The 20,468-nt window shown below is 43.0% G+C and overlaps 1 protein-coding gene across 3 annotated transcripts in view; it reads left to right on the top strand.

Annotated features, from left to right (window-relative positions):
- Positions 1-12,543: 12,543 nt before the first annotated feature.
- csad (cysteine sulfinic acid decarboxylase) overlaps positions 12,544-20,468 on the top strand; it is a 53,837-nt gene continuing 45,912 nt past the window's right edge. For all 3 annotated transcript variants that reach the window (XR_009509003.1, XM_059956153.1, XM_059956151.1), the window contains exon 1: positions 12,544-12,670. Coding sequence is in view for 2 of the 3 variants with exons in the window: in XM_059956153.1 (XP_059812136.1) it covers positions 12,631-12,670 (40 nt within the window). In the remaining variant the exon portion in view is untranslated. The remainder of the gene's footprint in view (positions 12,671-20,468) is intronic.

The raw sequence follows: 20,468 nt of genomic DNA, 5'->3' as shown, positions 1-20,468 counted from the left end.
ATATCCCTATTTCCTTTCTTGAATAAGGGACATTAGCTACTTGCCAGTCCTCCGGGAACTTGCCTGTGGCTAGAAAGGACACAAAGGTATTGGTCAAGGCTCCGGTAATTTAATTGCTTGCCTCTCTCAATAACCTGGAGTATGGTCTATCAGGCCGAGGATTCTTATTCACCTAAATGTTCTTCAAGAGATCCTTTTCTTTATCTCAAAATGCCCTAGCATATTAGCATGCTCCACTCTGGTCTCACTACCCTCCATATTCTTCTCCCTGGTAAATACTGATACAAAATACTCACTTAGGACCTCACCAATATCCTCAACTTCCAAGCATAAGTTCCCTCCTTTATCCTTGAGTGGACTTACTGACTCCTGAGTTATCCTTTTGCTCTCAATGTATATATAGAATGCCTTGGGATTCTCTTTAATTCCTCTTACCAAAATACTTCATGGTCCCTTCTGACTTTCCCAATTCCCTTCTCGTGTTCTTTTCTAGGTAAGGCAAATAAACTTAGAGACTGTGATCATGGAACTATAGTTAATGCATGGACTATGATGTTGTAGCCATTACAGAGACTTGTTAAGAGAAAGACAGGACTGGCAGCTCAACGTTCTTGGATTCAGATGTTTAAGATGTTAAAGGGGTGGAGGAGCTACCCTACTGATCAGGGAGAATGTCACAACAGCACTTAGACAGGACATCCTGGAAACTCAGTGACTGAGGCAATATGGATAGAGCTCAGGCATAAGTAAGGAGCAATTACTATGATGGGGCTATGCTATAGGCCTTCCAAGAGCCAGCAGGAGATAGAGTAACAGATATGTAGGCAGAGTATTGAAAGATGTAAAAGTAACAGCGTAGCTGAAGTGGGTGACTTTAATCTCCTCAATATTGAATGTAACTCATTTAGTGCCAGAGGCTTAGATGGGGCAGAATTTGTCAGGTGCATCCTAGAGTGTTTCTCATCATAGTTTGTAGATAATCCAACCAAGGAAGGGGCATACTGGATCTTGTATTGGACAAAGAGCCTGGCCAGATGATTGGAGCTTCAGTGGGAAAACACTTTGAGAATAGTGATCACAAGTTTTCAGACAATTATGGATGAGGATAAGACTGATAAGACTTTCCTCGCAGGAAAGAGCTAAACTGACTGGGAAAACTAATTACATCGGTATTAGGCAGGAGCTTGGGAGAGTAGACTGGAAGCAGCTGTTACTGGGGAAGTTCATTCCTGGCACACAGGAGTCATTTAAAGACCAGCTGGTCAGAAGTCAGGACTAACATGTTCCTGTGAGGGAGAAAGACAAGGACGGCAAAGTTCAGGAACTTTGGATGACAAGAGATGTAAATTTAGACAAAAAGTAAAATGAAGCATATGCATGTTTAGGAAGCTGAAATTAGATGGGGCCCTTGAGAAATATAAAAGAAGCAAGAGAGAACTTAAATGGGGAGCCAGGAAATGTCGATGGCAAACAGGGTTAAAGAGAATCCCAAAGCATTTTATACCTGCATTAAAAGCGAGAGGATACCAATGGAGAGGGTAGGACAACTAAAGGACAAAGAAGAGAATTTGTGTCTTGAGCCAGAGGAAGTGGGTGGAGATACTAAGTACTTTGTTTTGGGATTCACTGAGGAGAGGGTCATAGTGACATCAAGGATAGTGACATCAGGAAGGGTTATGCTGATATTCTCGAGCCTGTTGATATCAAGAAGGAAGAGATTATGGGTCTTTATATGGATATTAAGGAGGTTAAATCTCCAGGATCTGTTTGAATCTATCCCAGGTTATTGAGAGAGGCACAAGAGGAAATTACAGAGTCCTTGACAGAGATTTATGTATCCTCTTTACTCACATGCAAGATCTCAGAGGGCTTAAGAATAGCTAATGCTGTTCTTCTGTTTAATCAGTGTAGCACTGTAAATTATAGAAATTAATGTTCATACCATCAGGTTGGAGACTACCAGACAGAATATGAGGTGTTGATCCTGCTCCCCTGACTTGGAACATCTGGTGGTCAAGTGTCATCCAATCTATCTGCTGAAGTAGTTTTCTGCTGCCATTGTGTTTGCAGTGTACATTCCAACCCTGGCACTGGAATTGCTGAGCACTGTGATCAACAGTCATGAGACAGCCTTCCCTATCTTTGCAAGGAGATTTCAACCAGGCCATTTGAAGAACTCTCTGAACAACTAACCACCAACATATCACCTGTGGATCCAGAGGAGCCAACAAACTTAACCACTGTTACACCACCATCAAGAACACTTACCATGCCATCCCATGCCCAAACTTTGGCAAGTCCAATCGCCTGGCTGTACTTCTACTCCCGGCCTACAGGCAGAGACTGAGGACCACAGCACCAGTGGTGAAGACTGTGAAGGTACAGTCAAGGAAGGTGAAGTATTGCTTACAGGACCGCTTTGAAGTGGTGGACTGGACCATACTCAAGGATTCATCTTCCAATCTGAATGACAGTTGTCACCAACTTCATCAAGACCTGTGTGGATGAGTGTGTGTCTTCAAGAACATACTGTGAATGAACTCAAACCAGAGGTAGGACTAGATTTGTAACATTCAAGACCAGTGATCCAAAGCTTTACAAGCAGTCCAGCTAAGACTTACAGAACACCTTTGTAAGAGCGGAAAAGCAACCCTGAGTGAAGTCAGAGACAGAATCGAGCACATGTCAGCTATGAAAGAGTGTGAGGGTGATTACTTCCTACAAGGCAAAACCTAACATCACAAACGTCTGTGATGCTTCACTCACAGATGAACTCAAAGCCTTTTATGCATGCTTTGAAAGGGAGAATAAAACTCACTGGCTTTCCACTCAGTGTTGGACAACAACAATATCTACATCAGGCTGCTGTTTATTAAATACATCTCAGTGTTCAACATCATTATCCCCTCAATAATCACCAACAAGCTTCAAAACTGGGGCCCCTACACCTCTCTCTGCAACTGTATTCTTGAATTTCTCAGTGTGGATCCAAAATAATATCTCCTCCTCACTGACAATCAACACAGACGAACCTCATGGATGCTCTACTCTTTCTACACCCATGACTGTGTGGCTAGGCACAGCTTAAACACTATCTATAAATTTGCTGAAGACACAACTGTTGTCGGCAGAAAAGCAGATGAGGAGACATACAGGAGTGAGATTGATCAGCTGGTTGAGTGGTGTCACAACAACCACCTTGCACTCAACATCAGTAAGACCAAGGAATTGATTGTGGACTTCAAGAAGGGGAAGTTGAGGGAACACACACAAGTCCTCAGTGAGGGATCAGCAGTGGAAAAGGTGAGCAGTTTCAAGTTCCTGGCTGTCAGCACCTTAGAGGGTTTATCCTGGGCCCAATATATTGATGCAATTATGAAGAAGGCATGCCAGTGGCTATATTTCATTAGGAGTTTGATGCGATTTGGTATATCACCAAAGATTTTAGCAAATTTTTACCGATACACTGTGAAAGCATTCTAAAAGATTGCATCACCGTCTGGTATGATGGCTCCAATGCACAGGATCGGAAATAGCTGCAAAGGGTTGTAACCTCAGCGAGCTCCATCATGGGCATGAGCCTCCACAGCATCAAGGACACCTTCAAAAGTTGAGTGTCCTTGTGCACCAGTAGGGTAACATGCAGATATAACAGGCAGTTAGGAAAGAAAATGGTGGTCTTCATAATGAGAGGATTTGTGTGTAGGAGCAGGGATATCTTGCTGTAATTGTACAGGGCCTTGGTGAGACCAAACCTTGAATACTGTGTGCAGTTTTAGTTTCCATATCTGGAGGGAGTTGAGTGAAGGTTCACCAGACCTACCCGGGGATGAGAGGAGTGACATATGAAGAGAGGTTGGATCAATGAGACATATAATCACTGCGGTTCATTAGAGTGAGAGTTAACCTCAGAAACCAACACAATTTCAATGGGATTGGACAGATTAGATGCAGGAAGGATGTTCCCGATGGTGGGCAGAGAGCAGGGTTAGTCATGAGGGAAGGATAAGGGATGTCAGTTAGCACTGATGTGAGGAAAACTTCCTTCTCTTGGAGTGTGGTGAACCTGTGGAATTCTCCATCACAGAAAGCAATTGAAGACACTCCATTAAATATATTCTGGAGTTGGATGTTGTTCTAGGGGCTGGAGGGATCAAGGGCTACAGAGAGAAAGTGGATCAGAGTACTGAGTGTTGATAATCAGCCAGGGTAATACTGAATGGCGGAGGAGGTTCGGGGTATGAATAGCCTTTTGTTATTCCTATTTGTTTCTATGTTATTTGCATAGATGCAAAATGCAGCCATTGGATGAGGACTGTAAACAAACTTGTGTTATGTAAAGAAATGCTTAGAATCATAGACACAGCACAGGGACATTTAGCCTAATGTGCTTATGCTAGATTGTCAGTGGAGTGAGCCCACTTATACCATCCCCTGTTCTTTCCCTAGAGCCCTTCGTATTAATCAATTGCTTTGAAATTATTTCCACCACCTTTTCAATCCATAATTTGAAACAAAATATCACAATATTTAGTCATATGTGATTATCCATTGTCATAGATCATTAAGACAGGCCCTTTGGCCCACAGTGTCCAGCGTACCAAGCTATACTCATCCCATTTTGCAGCAGTCAGACACTGGTGGATACCTCCTTGGGTAGTGGATAAATGCCAGGCACCAGGCACTCAAAATTACAGTCTGGGACTGAACTGGAACTGATTGGAAAATCATCGCTGACTGCAGTCAGTAAGACGTGGCCATTAAAAGGGCTTGTGTCTGTGTTCCATGATTCTATAATTTTGTTGTTACATGTGAGTGAACACGGCAATACTACTTTTTGCCATTCATTTTAAGTGTTAGTTAGTTTATTTTCTTCAGTATTTGTTCTGTGAAAGCTTTCCCATGCTGAAACTTTTTTGGCCTGCAGAGCCTTTGAAGGTAATTTTCTAAAATATCCCTCAATATTCCGGATGTAGAAAGGTGGTTAGGTGGTCACTGGACTTGCACCTTTAGAGATCTGAAATTCAGTATCTTGTGAGTGCTGAAGGCCACAGGCTGATGTTCTTTAACAATTCTTTTTTTTAAGCATTGTAGGCATATCTGAACTGCACAAATGATTGTGATGAAATTCTTTGGGATGATTGGCTATTCATGCAGGAAAATGTATCTGTGTACAGGCCAAATTCCTCTTTGGTTGCATCTGTCAAAATTGATCATCTCTGATAGTCTGCTCATTGGGATGATAACAATAGTGCTGTGCAATAACCAAAACATGCTTAGCATTCCAAAAATTGGTTCCCACTATCCATTCTCTGAGAAATTTGGGAGTAGGTGGGCAGAAGTAGTGGGGAGGGAGAGGGAGGGAGAGAGAGAGAGAGGGGGGAGGGAGGGAGAGAGGGGGAGAGGGAGAGGGGGAGGGAGAGTGAGGGGGAGAGAGAGAGAGAGGGAGGGAGGGAGAGAGGGGAGAGGGAGGGAGGGAGAGAGGGGGAGAGGGAGAGGGAGAGAGAGAGCGAGCCCCCTCCATTGGTTAGGGTCAATCATGGATGTTGCACCCCAGCTGTCTACATGATACACAAGTCAGGGCAGTATGATATGGAAAGCAAGCTGTTAACCATTTTGCACAGCTGATGAATCCAAAGGAATGGCAGAGACTAATACACTTTGGCACCAATGGCATCACAGGAGTTGTTAGTCAGTTTTGAACTCAATGTAGGACTGACTTAGGAATTCCAACTCCAGAACTTTCCTCATTGTTGACTACCAAAGTCTTTCTGATGAGTGGGTCTAGTCACAAGGCAGCAGAGGTTTGAGATCACAGCTTTCCTTCTCCTAGATGAGCTACCAGCCATGGCTGATGAGCCCCATTGGCCCAAAGCAACTGGTTTTAAGGTGGCCAAGTGGTTAAGGCTTTGGGCTAGCGATCTGAAGGTCGTTAGTTCGAGCCTCAGCCGAGGCAGTGTATGTGTCCTTGAGCAAGGCACTTAACTACACGCTGCTCCTGCACGTTTATAGCCCAGTGGCGTTGGTTGGTGCAAGACAAGATAACCTGCCTTTCCCCCTTCTCCTATCAGTAGAAACAGTAGTTAAGCTTAGTAGCTACTGTAAGCCACACATGAAGGCCAGGAGTTGGACTTTGTTGTCAGAGACTACTTGAGATGCACACAATTGGGATCATTCAATAGATAGTAGGAGCATATCCCCACCTCCTCACCCAGCTCTAACAAACTTAAGGTTGACAGTACAATTGGACAATCCCCTAGACTTTCTGGTGTCCGCAGCACATTGAGGGTAGCCAAGGCCATTGGTGGGTCATGTGAACTTTATAGACATTCTGCACTCAAATCCATTTGCACTTAGCAGCTGAAAAATATGGCTTAATTTGAAAGCTCCTTCAATATGGAGTTGCAATTCTCCAAGGGTTGAAAGTGAGAATTCTCCACAGGCCCTGGAGGTGATGCAAAAATTTGTGCAATTTAGGCACTTTTTCAGTGGTGGAAGTAACTTAGTAGATTTTTCCAGCCCAATAATTCACCCATTCCTACAGAATCCCCTATTGTTTAAATGTGGATTTCCAGATTCAGAAGATGAAAATATTTTTTTCTTATTTTGTTTCAAGGTCCTTAATTATTTATTTTTAATTAAATTCTTGCTAAATTATTGCAATTTTTTTCATAGATTATTGAAATCAGTCTTAATAGCTTTTAAATGGCTCTGATAAGAAACATATAAAAAGATGAAGCTTTATGTACAGCCAAAGACGGCCTTTTAGGGTGGGTTTTCAGCATTATGTTTCCTAAGACCCATATGCCACCGAGGCATTGGCAAACCTCACCGGGTAACTCATGGGTGAGAGGGTCGACTTCACTGGTCCTCTGAATTTGGCCACACCAGTCGTTAGGCTAACTTGGAACTCAGTGTCTCAGCATGCACAAACACAAGTATTGTCTGTGTAGTCATGCTTATCTAATGAGGTTAGAATGGCCTTCATTCTGGAGTGTAGGGGTTATAAATTGAACAGTTTCCTACTAGTTCTGCAGATTACCTACACTGCAGTGGATAGATTGTTAGAAATAGGGTAGAGCATTGCAGTAGAAAAGAGTGAAAAATGTGTCAATGTGTCAAAGGAAAAAGGTGTCAATGCACCTTTGATTGACACCAAGGTTGTGCTCAAAGCTTTCTTGGAGACCTGCATTATCCCCATTGATGCCTGGGAATCTCTGTCTCATGACTGATGAACGTGAAGAAGGAACATTTGGGATGGGATTGAAACCCTTTTGTCCATACAAGGATACAGGGATTGCAAGAGTGGGTAGACTGGGAGCACCACCCAAGTCAAGCAACTCGTGTAGTTCTCTCTCATGTAGCTAACAAAAATGTCCCAGTTTTCTCAGCAGTACAAAGACAAGGATTACGTGGGCAAAAATTCTGGCAGGCACGTTTAAATGCATACGAGTGTGAATTGAGAATGTTAAATCGGAATTTTTTCATGGTGTGATACTTAAGTGACCACATATGAACTCACCAAGTGTAATCACAAAATCTTATGCAATTTTGGCACTTGATTTCTAAGGAAGTGAAACACTTATTATGCCTCAGCAGTATAGATCTCTAGTTAGGATCCATCTATATTAAGGTTTAGATACTGAGCTGTTAAACAATGTTGTTTAATCAAATGTTATATCTATTTCTGGTATTAATAAAATGCTTAGAACCAAGCCTTTCTTTATAGTTTATTAAGCATATAGTCATTCAGTATATACACAACAGATGGTGCTTACAGATGATGGCTGATTGGAGTTTTGAACATTGACACTTCCTATCATGGTAGGTAGAGTTTTTTTATTCAAATCCAAGACATTTGTACAAAGTGGAACTTTTTTCCCACACCCTGATATTTCCCTTTGTGGAATCCAAACATTTTGCATTCCATTACTAATTAAAACACAATATGCAAAAAGAATTTAATTGCATTTGTCCCTTATTAACATTTAGTTAATAGTTCCCATATGCTCTCTCTCTATTGCACTATTTGTCAGTAGTTTTTCTCTTACATGATTCTACAATTCCTACAACCTTAAACTATAAAAGTAATTGATTCATTATTGTTCCAAGTTCCTGATTTTATAGAAACCCTAATCATCTGATGATATACTGTATGTTCAATTGTTTTTGACACAATATCTTTAATAGCAATTCCTTGAGAGCAAGGAATACAATTTAACATCTTTAATTGCTTCATCATTCAGGTGATTACTTTATCCTGAAACTATTAACAATTTAAAGATCATTACTAAAAAATCAGCACACTTTCCTGTCAACAAAGATTAAAGGTTGACTTGTGTATGTAATATTTCAGTTATATTTGAGTAATATTGTTTGATTAAGCATTCTCTGTTATTTACATAATTCATTAGGGGTTATATGTAAAAGTACACAAATGGTATACTTCATTACGTCGCCACATCATATGTGTGTGCCTCTCTAAAAGTAAAAACAAAAAGTGCACACTTTATCCATGGGCTCCCATGCTTTTTCTTTCAATTAGTTTTGAAGTTACAAAACATTACAGTGGTGACAAGTAAGGTTTAAAGTGAACCTGAGATGACCACCTATCTGTTGAAGCATAGCAAGATGTTCGGGTTTAAAAAAAAGCGCAGACAGATGTTTGAGTTTAAAAAAAGCAAAGCATGTGTCTCTTCGGAAGGGACAGAAATGGTCGAGTTAAAAAAAAGGCGGAAAACAAGACAAAATTCAGATTCACTGGGTGATAATAATCATAAGTTTTAAAAAAGCAGAAATGGCTGGCTGCATCAGGAAAAAAGACACGTTCGATTGCACAAGAGGTACCCGGTTGTATACTGAGCAAATTGAGCAGTATCTTGAAGCAAGTGAAATAGGCAATGAGAAGCAAATGCCAGTTTTGCTGAGTGTAATAGGTGGAAAAGCATACAGTTTGTTTAGAAGTTTAATTGTTCTAACCAAACTAGCCAAAATGTGCTTTCCTGATATGGTGAAAGTAACGCAGGAACATTTAGAACAAAAACCATTGTTAATTGAAGAACGATTTAGGTTTCATAAGCAAAATCAAAAGGAACGGGAGCCCACACTGGCTGAATTGAAAAGATTGTCCAAGCATTGTCAGTTCAGTAATGGGCTTAATGATGTACTGAGAGATGGTTTAGTTGTGGAATTTTACATGAAAATATTCAAAAATGGCTCCGAACTGAATCACACCTCACATTTCTAAGAATAGTTGAAATTGCTGTATCTATAGAATCAGCAAACAGAGACGCAATTGAGTTGCAATCAGGAATCAAAGAGAGCATGAGTAAAATTACAATGTCTAAGCATAAACCTGATTGGCTGAACAAATTATGTTACCTTTGTGGCAGGAGTTCTCATACACCTGACCAAAGCAGGTTTATAGGCAAAACTTGCAGAAAATGCAACAAAGTAGTGCACATAAAATGAACATGTTGGGCAGACAAAAATAAATGATTTGTGCAGGAAAGAGAAAAAGTTTTACAAAGCTTGTTCAGTTCCTTATACCATCCACAATAAAGTAGCCACTGTACAAAATCGCATGGAGGCTAAATGAATTCTTTCCAAGGTTGAGTGGAGCCCATGGACAATGCCGGTGTTCCTAGTAGCCACCAAGAATGGATCCATCAGGATCTGTGGTGATTTTAAGGTCACCGTCAGCCTGGTACTGAAAGTATATCAATACCCTCTGCCCAAGATAGAGGATCTTTGCAAACACTTCAGCAAAGTGAAGCCTACCTACAGATGGAGATGGAGAAAGAGCCCACAGTGTTTCTCACCATAAACACTCACAAGGGGCTTTATTGCTATAATAGGTTTATTTTTGGAGCAGCACCTGCACCTGCAGTCTAGCAGAAAGCTATGGACCAGGTGATGCAAGGTTGCCCAGGCACTCAGTGTTTCCTGGATGACACCATTGTTACCAGTGAGGATAACAAGGAACATCTCCAACATCTCAAGACAGCGTTGAAAAGATTATGGGCTCAGAGCTTGACGGAAACAAGTCTGAATTCTTTAAACCATTGATGCACAAGGATTACGCAAGTGTGCTGAGAAAATTCAGGCAGTGGTAAACGCCCTAAGGCCAAAGGGCGTGTCACGTTTGTGGTTCTTTTCAGGATTTGTCAATCACTATAACAGGTTCCTGCCAAGCCTGGCTACTGTGCTCTACCCCTTGAACTCATTACTACTGTTCAGGAAGAAATGGCAATGGACAAAGCAGTGTGAAGTGTCTTTCCAAAAGACAAGGGAAATGGTGAGGTCAAACACTGCTCACACATTATGATCCACACTGCCCAGTGAAGCTTGCCTGTGACACCTCACCCTATGATATAGGTGCAGTCATGAGTGATGGAAGTGAATACCCCATAGCCTTTGCATCACACTGCATAGAAAATTATGCACAGATTGACAGAGAGGCCTTGAGTCTGGTTTGATGTGTAAAAAGTTTCAACCAATACTTGTATGAGAGTAAGATAACCCTCATCACTGATCATCAACCACTACTGTCCAATTTCAGTCCACAGAAGAGCAGCAGCAGCCAAAGTGTTAGAGGAGCTACAAGCATGGTCAAAATGGAAGCATTGGCTAGAAGCTTTGTCTGGTGGCCTGGGGTAGATCAGCAGATCGAGCAGCTTACCCTGCACTGTTCGGGATGCCAAGAGCAACTTGGAGAAGAGAAGTGTCCATAACTGTCAGAGCCACTTCCTGCAGTCCCAGATTCAACTCCTACAACCACCACGGAGGAGGCCACGGAACCTCAGAATGTTCCACAGCCACATCTCAAGTCAAGTCAAGCTGAGTGACCCCCCTTATCAGGAAAGACATTACCCCACAAGAGTAAGAAATTAACCTCCACAGTGATTAAATCTTTTGTCCTCAATGGACCAATTTAAAATTTGCTATGCTGTGGATGTCAATATAGCAGTTGTATGATATAGTGTTTTTCATTTCGGGTTATGTAAAATTTGTGAATGGCATATGTCATTACACCACCATGTTATATGTGCGTGCATTTCTAAAAGTAAAAATGAAAAGTACACGTTATTCCCGAACTCCTGTGCTTTTCTTTGGATTAGTTTTGAAGTTACAATCTAGGTTGCTATTACTATAATAGCAATATAAATCAATAAATAGTATCACATTTGTAGATGTCAGGACAAAATAAGTAATCCTAACCTAGAATTTCTCCACTGTATGCTCCACAGCTAACACTAAAATGTTATTTCATGGGAAAAGGAAAGATTATTTTGTTGTAACCATTCAGTTAGATCTCAATCTTAAATCTATATATTCGTTATAAGGCCACATAACTTTGGACTATGTTCTCATTCTGTTGAAAGTGCTGAAATTATTACTGAATCTATAATTAGCTACACCCTGGCGACTCTGTGCCGCACTCCATCCAAAGCTAAATGCTGACCAAGTTCTTGTGCATCTGAAGCCATAACTCCTCTCCTTACCAAGTTTATGGACTAACGGGCTCTGCATTACTATCGATGGCAAAATGGTGTAAAATAACACCCTCCACTGCAATGTGGGGATAGATAAAGATGTCGGTGTTCAAAGGACTAATTCAGGGAAGATTACAAATTAGGATTAGAATTTAAACATAGTGTGCCGAAGGGTCTCGGCCCGAAACGTCGACTATTTACTCTTTTCCACAGATGCTGCCTGACCTGCTGAGTTCCTCCAGTATCTTGCGTGTTGCTCAGATTTCCAGCATCTGCAGAAAGTAGGAGCTTGTAACAACAAAATGATGCACAATGAACTGCCAAGAAGAAGAAGCCTGATGAAAGTGGATGAAATAAAATTAGTACCGACTATGAGTTTTGCCTCAGAAGATCAGGAAGCAAGACGTTTTGTAGGAGCAAACTAAAGGCCACCCGGATTTGGAGTTCAAAATAACGGGTCATTTATTAAAAGTCTCGTGCTCACCAGGAGACCAGTTAAAGCTGATGGCATAGAGGTATCTAAGATCAGAGGGGGTCGGTTTAAGATGAGAAGTGAAAGGTTCAGAGGGGATCTGAGGATGAATTGTTCCCCCAGGGGTGGTGGTGGTGGTGGTGTGCGTGTGTGTGTGGGGGGGGGGGGGATGAAATCTGGAACGCATTGCCTGAGAGGGTGGTGGCGGCAGACTCTACAGTATTAAACAATTATTCAGACGTGCGTTTGAATCATGAAGATAGAGAAGGGTACGGACTAAATGCGGGGGACATGGTATTTAACGGAGGGCGGAAGGGCTTTTGATTCTCTTTTCACTGAAGCTGATTCATTTGCATGGGGAACTCTCCAAAATATACACAGTTTTCATTCCAAGTTAGCAATGCCTTTGTTGAATTTGTTTTACGGGTTAATGGCAGAGCTGATTGGTGTGCTGGCGAGGGGGGGGGGGGGGAGCGGGTGTATGTCCGCGGCCGGTGATTGGGAGAGAAGCAACGGAGGTGGGACTGGATTTGGCATGAGGTGTAACTGGCATCTCAGACTGCGAGCGGTGGCTTGCCGGCTGCGTGTGTTGAAGTTGCGAAGCAGATTTCAAGATCGTCAGTAATATACAACGGCAAATCATTTATTAAACATATCATCAGGATGGCAACTGGCCTAGAAGGAAAGAGGCCAAATAAATATGGTAACTTTTTGTTTTATTCATCTTCCAGATACGGTTCTAGTTTGGGTTCCAATTTAGTTGTTTTCAAAGATACTGTTGGAGAAAGTTATTAGTAAAACTTATATCTGTAGAGGTGGTTGTGCGAAGGATGGTTAAGAGGTCCAGGTGAGTGGGGAGCTCTTCGGCCACCTTCCATCACTGAGTCACTCCAAGTTTAGACTTATGAACAGAAAAGTGCTTTACAAACCTTATCCGTTTTTATCTCGCCCTTCATAGTGTTGTCTCTCGCGACCTGAGTGCAGGAGCACTGCTTGACGTCACTGACGGAGAAATCAGGTTTAATAATGTCGTGAGCAAACACGAGGAAATCTGCAGGTGCTGGAAATTCAAACAACAACACACACAAAATGCTGGTGGAACACAGCAGGACAGGCAGCATGTATAAGGAGAAGCGCTGTCGACGTTTCGGGCCGAGACTCCGAACCGTTGACAGTGCTTCTCCCTATAGATGCTGCCTGGCCTGCTGTGTTCCACCAGCATTTTGTGTGTGTTCATATGTCTTAAAATTTGTTGCTTTGCGGCAGCAGTACATAGCAATACGTAATATATAAAAACCATAACATGAAATGTGTCGGGCGAAAAGTGACCAAATAATAGTTGAGGTAGTGTTCACGGGTTCATTCTCCATTCAGCAATCTAATGGTGGAGGGGAAGAAGCTGCTCCTGCATCTCCTGAAGGGCATGTCCTGGGTGATGGAGGTCATCCCTGTTGATGGATGCCACCTTTTTGAGGAATTGTGAGAATGTTTTCGATGGTGGGGAGGCTAGTGCCCATGATGAAGCTGGCGGAGTTTACAACTTTCTGCAGCTTTTTCTGATCCTGAGCAGTGATCCCTCCATATCAGATGGTGATGCAACCAGTTAGAATGTTCCCCATGGTACATCTGTAGAAATTGTCTTTTGAGGCATACCAAATTGCCTCAAACTCCTAATGAAATATAGCCGCTGTGGTGCCTTCTTTGTAATTGCACCAATATGTTGGGCCCAGGACGGATCCTCAGAGAGATTGCTGTACAAAGCTGCTTGTACTGGATCTTTAGTGGTCTGGGATGCTGCTGGTGATCTCCACATTCCACAAGCTGACATATTTTTGATTTTCTAGCATTTGCTGGCCTCTCTCCTATTCCAATTCTTTGCTTTAAGAGAAAATTCTTTCAAATAAGGTCAAGTCTGGTTGCAGATCAAAAAAGGAATGGAAGAAAGTCTCTTATCCATAATGAAGAGCTTGTGTCTCAGGCAACCGGTCTTCTAATTCTTATTGTTTCTACTGCTCAAACGTGTCACTTGTTATTGACTGGCGGGCTTAGTCCAGAGTGAGTTTGACAAAAGCTCTTGTGATTTGAATCTCTGTCTTCCACTGTTTCTGCTGTTGCTCAGTGTCCTTTTGGTTTTAATTCACCTGGAATTACTTGGATGTTTGAGTATTTAGTTTGAGACCCCCTGGGTCTGTCTCATTCCCTTCATGTTGTGCACCGTCCATGCAGCAGCTGGGGCCTGCTTCTCTGTGTGTTAGTTATGAGTGAAAGATTCCCTTGAGTCAGTGGGGATCTTGCTTTTTTTCCCCCAAGGAAACTTTGAACACTCCTTTAAATTTTCTGTCCACCTGGTAATCTCTTCCTGTGATTGAGTTCATGATAGCTTTTGTGTTGGATACCTGACTGATGTAGTACTGAGGCTGCTTGGACTACAAGTGTAACAGTAGACTTGGTGATACCCATATCTTTTTCGTCAAATCAAGCTGCACCTGGTAATTCCAGACAGTCTCCTATCCAAGTGCACAAACTAAGAAAAGTGTTTGGATTAGCTTGTAAGATCAAATGGGATTATGTGTTTCTGGGCTGATACCAATAGGCCTTGATTGGCCTTATTTGTGAATATTCACAAATATTCCAAAGCATTCCATAGTTTGTTGTGGAGTCATAGAACATAGAATAGTACAGCACATTACAGGCTGTTCGGCCGACAATGTTGTGCCGACCCTGAAACCCTGCCTTCTATATAACCCCCCACCTTAAATTCCTCCATTTACCTGTCTAGTAGTATCTTAAACTTCACTAGTGTATCTGCCTCCACCACTGACTCAGGCAGCGCATTCGACGCACCAACCACTCTCTGAGTGAAAAACCTTCCTCTAATATCCCCCTTGAACTTCCCTCCCCTGACCTTAAAGCCATGTCCTCTTGTATTGAGCAGTGGTGCCCTGGGGAAGAGGTGCTGGCTGTCCACTCTATCTATTCCTCTTAATATCTTGTACACCTCTATCATGTCTCCTCTCATCCTTATTCTCTGCTCAGCACAGAAAAGGCCCTTCCACCCATCTAGTCCATTCCAAACTATTATTCTCCCTAGACCTATCACCCACACCAGGCCCATAGCCTTCCATACTCCTCCCATTCATGTACTTATCCAAACTTCTCTTTAATGTTGAAACCAAACCCACATCGACCACTTCCACTGGCAGCTCGTTCCACATTCACACCACCCTCTGAGTGAAGAAATTCCCCCTTAGGTTCTCCTTAAACATTTCACCTTTCCTGTAGACAGATGACCAGATCTGCATACAGTACTCCAAATTAGGCTTCACCTGTGACACCACTTTTACAGATCCATCTGTTTCACCAAACTCCTCAGTGCCTTCCCACTCGCCGTAAAACCTCACACTTGTCTGCATTAAATTCCATCTGCCATTTTTTCAGCCCATTTTTCCAGCCATTCCACATCCCACTGGCAGCTTTGATAGCCTTCCTTGCCCCTAATCTTGGTGTCATCTGCAAATCTGCTGAACCAGTTAACCACATTATCATCCAGATCATTAATATTGATGACAAACAACATCAGACCCAGCACCGATCCCTGCGGCACACTGCTAGTCCCACAGGCCTCCAGCAGGAGAGGCAGGCCTCTACTACTACTCCCTATCTTCTCCCACAAAGCGAATGCCTTATCTAATTTACTATCTCATCTAGAATGCCAAATGACTGAACCTTCTTGACAGACATGGGATAAAGAAAAGAAATAAACATGCCTTTATTTCCAGATAGCAGTCAGTGATTAGTGGGGATGGGTGGTGCGGGCAGTATCCCAGGTCATTTGTTGTGAATGTCCAGAGGCAATAAATAATTCAGATCACTTGACATCTTGAGGCTGAGCTGTGTTGTAGCTTTCGTGGTTTTTAACTCACCTCAAGGATTTTTAACTGCTTATCCACTGCAACTGCACTCCCCCAGTGTGTCAGTTCTTGTACATGATGCTCTTCTGCATGATCTTGTATTGATTCAAAGGTTTCAAAGGTACATTTAATGTCAGAGAAATGTATACAATATACATCCTGAAATGCTTTTTCTTCACAATCTTCCACAAAAACAGAGGCGTGCCCCAAAGAATGAATGACAGTTAAACGTTCATCTCCAGCTCCCCCTCCCACACATAAGCAGCAGCAAAGCAACAGCCCCCACTCCCCCACCAGTTAAAAAGCATCATCAACCCTACCAAGCACTCAAGCATGCTGCAAAGCATCAATAAAGACACAGACTTGCAGACTACTCGTTCACCCGGTAATTTGACATAATAAGGGAAAAAGAGGTGTCCCCTCTTTGGCTCTCTCACTCCATAATAAGGGAAAAAGAGGTGTCCCCCGTTTCACAGCGAGAGAGGTCACATAACAAGCAACTCGCTGATTTACAATGTTAAAAGTCTGTTGTGTCAAGTCAACCACTTTTCATCTATTAATTTTGTAATCAATTTAGGATCTGTTTAGTTTGAATTTCTTAACATTTGGTATTTACCCTCTCTTGTGAGGCTTTTAACAAGGTCTCACATAGAAAGCTGGTTTAAAAGTTTTGAGTTTGCAAATTCGATCTAACGTTGGCTGAGCGATAGGAGACAGAGTGATAGTGGAGAGTTGTTTTTGTTATTGGAAGCCTGTGGCCAGTGGTGAATCACATAAATCAGTTCTAGTAAATCCGCTCTTTATTATATACTGTGCATGATTTGGATATGAATGTAGGTGGCATGATTAGTTTTACGTGACAGAACTAGGCATGCAAGTGCATAGTGCATTGAAAGCTGATATCGGACCACTGGAAAGTGATACTGCTGAGGTAGTAATGGGGGACAAAGACATGGCAGATGAACTGAATAAGCATATTGCATCAGTGTTCACTGCGGAATGCCGCAAACTCGAGTGTCAGAGGCAGAAGTGAGTGTATTTGCTATTACTAAGGAGGTGCTTGGGAAGCTGAAAGGTTTGAAGGTAGATAGATCAACCTGGACCAGATCACCGACATCCCAGAGTTCTGAAAGAATTAGCTGAAGAGATTGTGGAGGCATTAGTAATGATCTTTCAAGAATCACTAGAGTATGGAATGGTTCCGGAGGACTGGAAAATTGTAAATGTCACTCCACTTTATAAGAAGGGAGGGAAGTCGAAGAAAGGAAACTATAGACCAGTTAGCCTGACCCCAGTGGTTGGGAAAATGTTGTTCATTATTAAGAATGAGGTCTCAGGGTATTTGGAGGCACCTGATAAATAAGGTCAAGCTCAGCATGGTTATGGGGAAATCTTACCTGACAAATCTGTTGGAATTCTTTGAGGAAATAACAGGTAGGAGAGTCAGTAGATGTTTACTTAGATTATCAGAAGGCTTTTGACGAAGTGCCACGTGAAGCTGCTTTACAAGATAAGATCCCATGGTATTACAGGAAAGATACCAGCATGGATAGAAGATTGTAAACACAAAGTACACTGCAGATGCTGTGGTCAAAGCAACACGTACAACAAGCTGGAGGAACTCAGCAGGTCGGGCAGCATCTGTTGAAATGAGCAGTCAATGTTTCGGGCTGAGACCCTTCGTCAGGACTGAAGAGGGAGGGGGCAGGGGCCCTATAAAGAAGGTGGGGGGAGGGTGGGAAGGAGAAGGCTGACAGGTGTCAGGTGAAATACCAATCAGAGGAAAGATCGAGGGGTGGGGGAGGGGAAGCAGGGAGGGGTTAGGCAGGAAAGGCGAAGAAGGAATGTAAGGGGAAAGCACTATGGGTAGTAGAAGAAGGCAGAATCATGAGGGAGGTGATAGGCAGCTGGAGGAGGAGGCAGAGTGAAAGTGGGATGGGGGAAGAGAGAGGAAGGGAATTACCAGAAGTTGGAGAATTTGATGTTCATACCAAGGGGCTGGAGAATACCCAGACGGTATATGAGGTGTTGCTTCTCCAACCTGAGTTTGGCCTCATCATGGCAGTAGAGGAGGCCGTGTGTGGACATATCCAAATGGAGATGTGAAGCAGAGTTGAAGTGGGTGGCAATCCTGTCTGTTGTGGCGGGTGGACGGAGCGGAGATGCTTGACAAAGCGGTCCCCCAATCTGCATCGGGTCTCGCCGATGTAGAGGAGGCCGCACCATGAGCACCGGATGCAATAGATGACCCCAACAGATTCACAAGTGAAGTGTTGCCTTACCTGAAAGGACTGTTTGGGACACTGAATGGTGGTAAGAGAGGAGTCCTTCCAGGTGAGGCAACACTTCACTTGTGAGTCTGTTGGGATCATCAAGGCCTCCCACTCACCAAGTACACCTTTACCAGAAAACAGCCTGTCCCAATCCACACTTGCCAGATCATTTCTGATAGCATCAAAATTGGCCTTTCTACATCTTCCAACCCTTTGTCACCTGTTTTTAAGGATTTGATTCAATTTTTTACCAACAGAGCCACCCATCCGCTCTGCCTACCTTTCAATACAATGTGCATTCTTCGATGTTAAGCTCCCAGTATGATCTTCTTTCAGCCACGACTCAGTGATGCCCACAATGTCATACCTGCCAATCTCTAACTGCACTACAAGTTCATCTCCCTTATTCGTATACTGCGTGCATTGAAATATAACATCTTCAGTCCTGTATTCATCACCCTTTCCAATTTTGACAACCTATTACACTGCAACTAATGCCACTGACCACAATTTTGCCCTATCATCTGTCTGTCCTTCCTGACAGTCCCACTGCACACTGCCTCTGCTTGTAAACCAACTGCCCCACCCTCAGCCCTGTCACTCTGGTTCCCATCCCCCTGCCAAACTGGTTTAAAACAACCCCAACACCTCCAGCAAACCTGCCAGCAAGGATATTGGTCCCCTTGGGGTTTAGGTGTAACTAGTCCCCTCTGTACAGGTTGTGCCTTCCCCAGAAGAGATACCAATGATCCAGAAATCAAAAACCCTGCCTCCAGCCACACATTCATTTGACAAATCTTCTTATTCTTACCCTTAGTGGCACATGGCACAGGCAGAAATCCAGAGATTACTACCCTGGAGTTCCTGCTTTTCAGCTTTCTACATAACATCCTATATTCTCTCATCAGGACCTCCTCTCAAGTCGTTGGCTGCTCAACCTCCCTCTTTAGAATGCTGTGGACCTGATCTGAAAGATCCCTGACCCTGGCACCTGGGAGGCAAAACACCACCAGGGTGTCTTTTTCACACCCACAAAACCTCCTGTCTGTTCCACTAACTATGGAATCCCCTATCACTATTACACACCTCTTCCCTTCTGAGGCGCAGATCCAGACAGTGCCAGAGACCCAACTGCTGCGGCTTCACCCTAGTAGGTCAATTTCACCCCCCCCCCGCCAAAAGTATCCAAAACAGTATGCTTATTATTGAGGGGAACGGCCACAAGGGTACCCTGCACTGGCTGCCTATTCCCTTTCCATAAGATTATACAATATAGGAGCAGAAGTAGGCTATTCAGGCCATCGAGTCTGCTCCACCATTCAATCATGGGCTGATCCAATTCTTCCAGTCATCCCCACTCCCCTGCCTTCTCCCCATACCCTTTGATGCCCTGGCTAATCAAGAACCTATCTACCTCTGCCTTAAATACACCCAATGACTTGGCCTCCACAGCCATTCGTGGCAACAAATTCCACAGATTTACCACCCTCTGACTAAAGTAATTTCTTTGCATCTCTGTTCCTCTTTCCCTCTCTTGACAGTCACCCAGGTAGTTGCTTCTGTAAGTTAGGGTTGACTGCCTACCTGTAGCTGCTATCTGTCACCTCCTCATTCTCCTGTACGATCTGCAGCTCTGGTTCCTTAACATGGTCTTTAAGTAGCTGCAGCTCGGTGCATTGTGTGCAGATATTATCAGGGAGACTGGTGGTCTCCCAGAGTTCTCACATCTCACAGTTACAATATAACACTAACTCTGGACCAATTTTCAGTACGCTGATGGACAAAGAGGAAAAAAAAACACTTGCTAGAAACAAACTTAGGACCTCCGTCTATGCCTCCCTAAGCCAGTTGAGCCAAAGCCTCCCATGCTAACAGTACATCTTTGGAATCGGAGGAAACCCACAAGGTCAGAGTGGGATGGGGAAGAATGTACAAACTCCTAACAGACAGCGGTGGAAATTGATTTTACAGCTGGTGCTGTAAAGCATTGTGCTTTACTGACATTTGCTGCTATCTTAGACTTTTTAAAAAAAAATTGATCCCTGAATTATGCAGTCAGTTGAAGTTTGACTTTTTTTTTGCTCTGCTCTCCGGTGGCCCCTCGTAGCTCTTTACGTTAGTTCTTTTCATTAGTTCTGGAAACACCAAAAAATAGTTGATCCATCTAGAGGATTTAGAGGAACAAATTTGTAGAGCAGTAGCAGATAGTTGCAAGAAATATAAGGTCGTGATAGGTGATATTTAACTTCGCACATATTGACTGGAGTTGCTACACTGTAAAGAGATTGTTTCTGTGCTATAGTACTCCATGGGTCTA

Source organism: Hypanus sabinus, chromosome X1 (assembly GCF_030144855.1).
Source record: "Hypanus sabinus isolate sHypSab1 chromosome X1, sHypSab1.hap1, whole genome shotgun sequence".
Lineage (NCBI taxonomy): Eukaryota > Metazoa > Chordata > Chondrichthyes > Myliobatiformes > Dasyatidae > Hypanus > Hypanus sabinus.
Note: the sequence above shows the minus strand (reverse complement) of the source record. Positions and strands in the feature narration are given on the sequence as shown.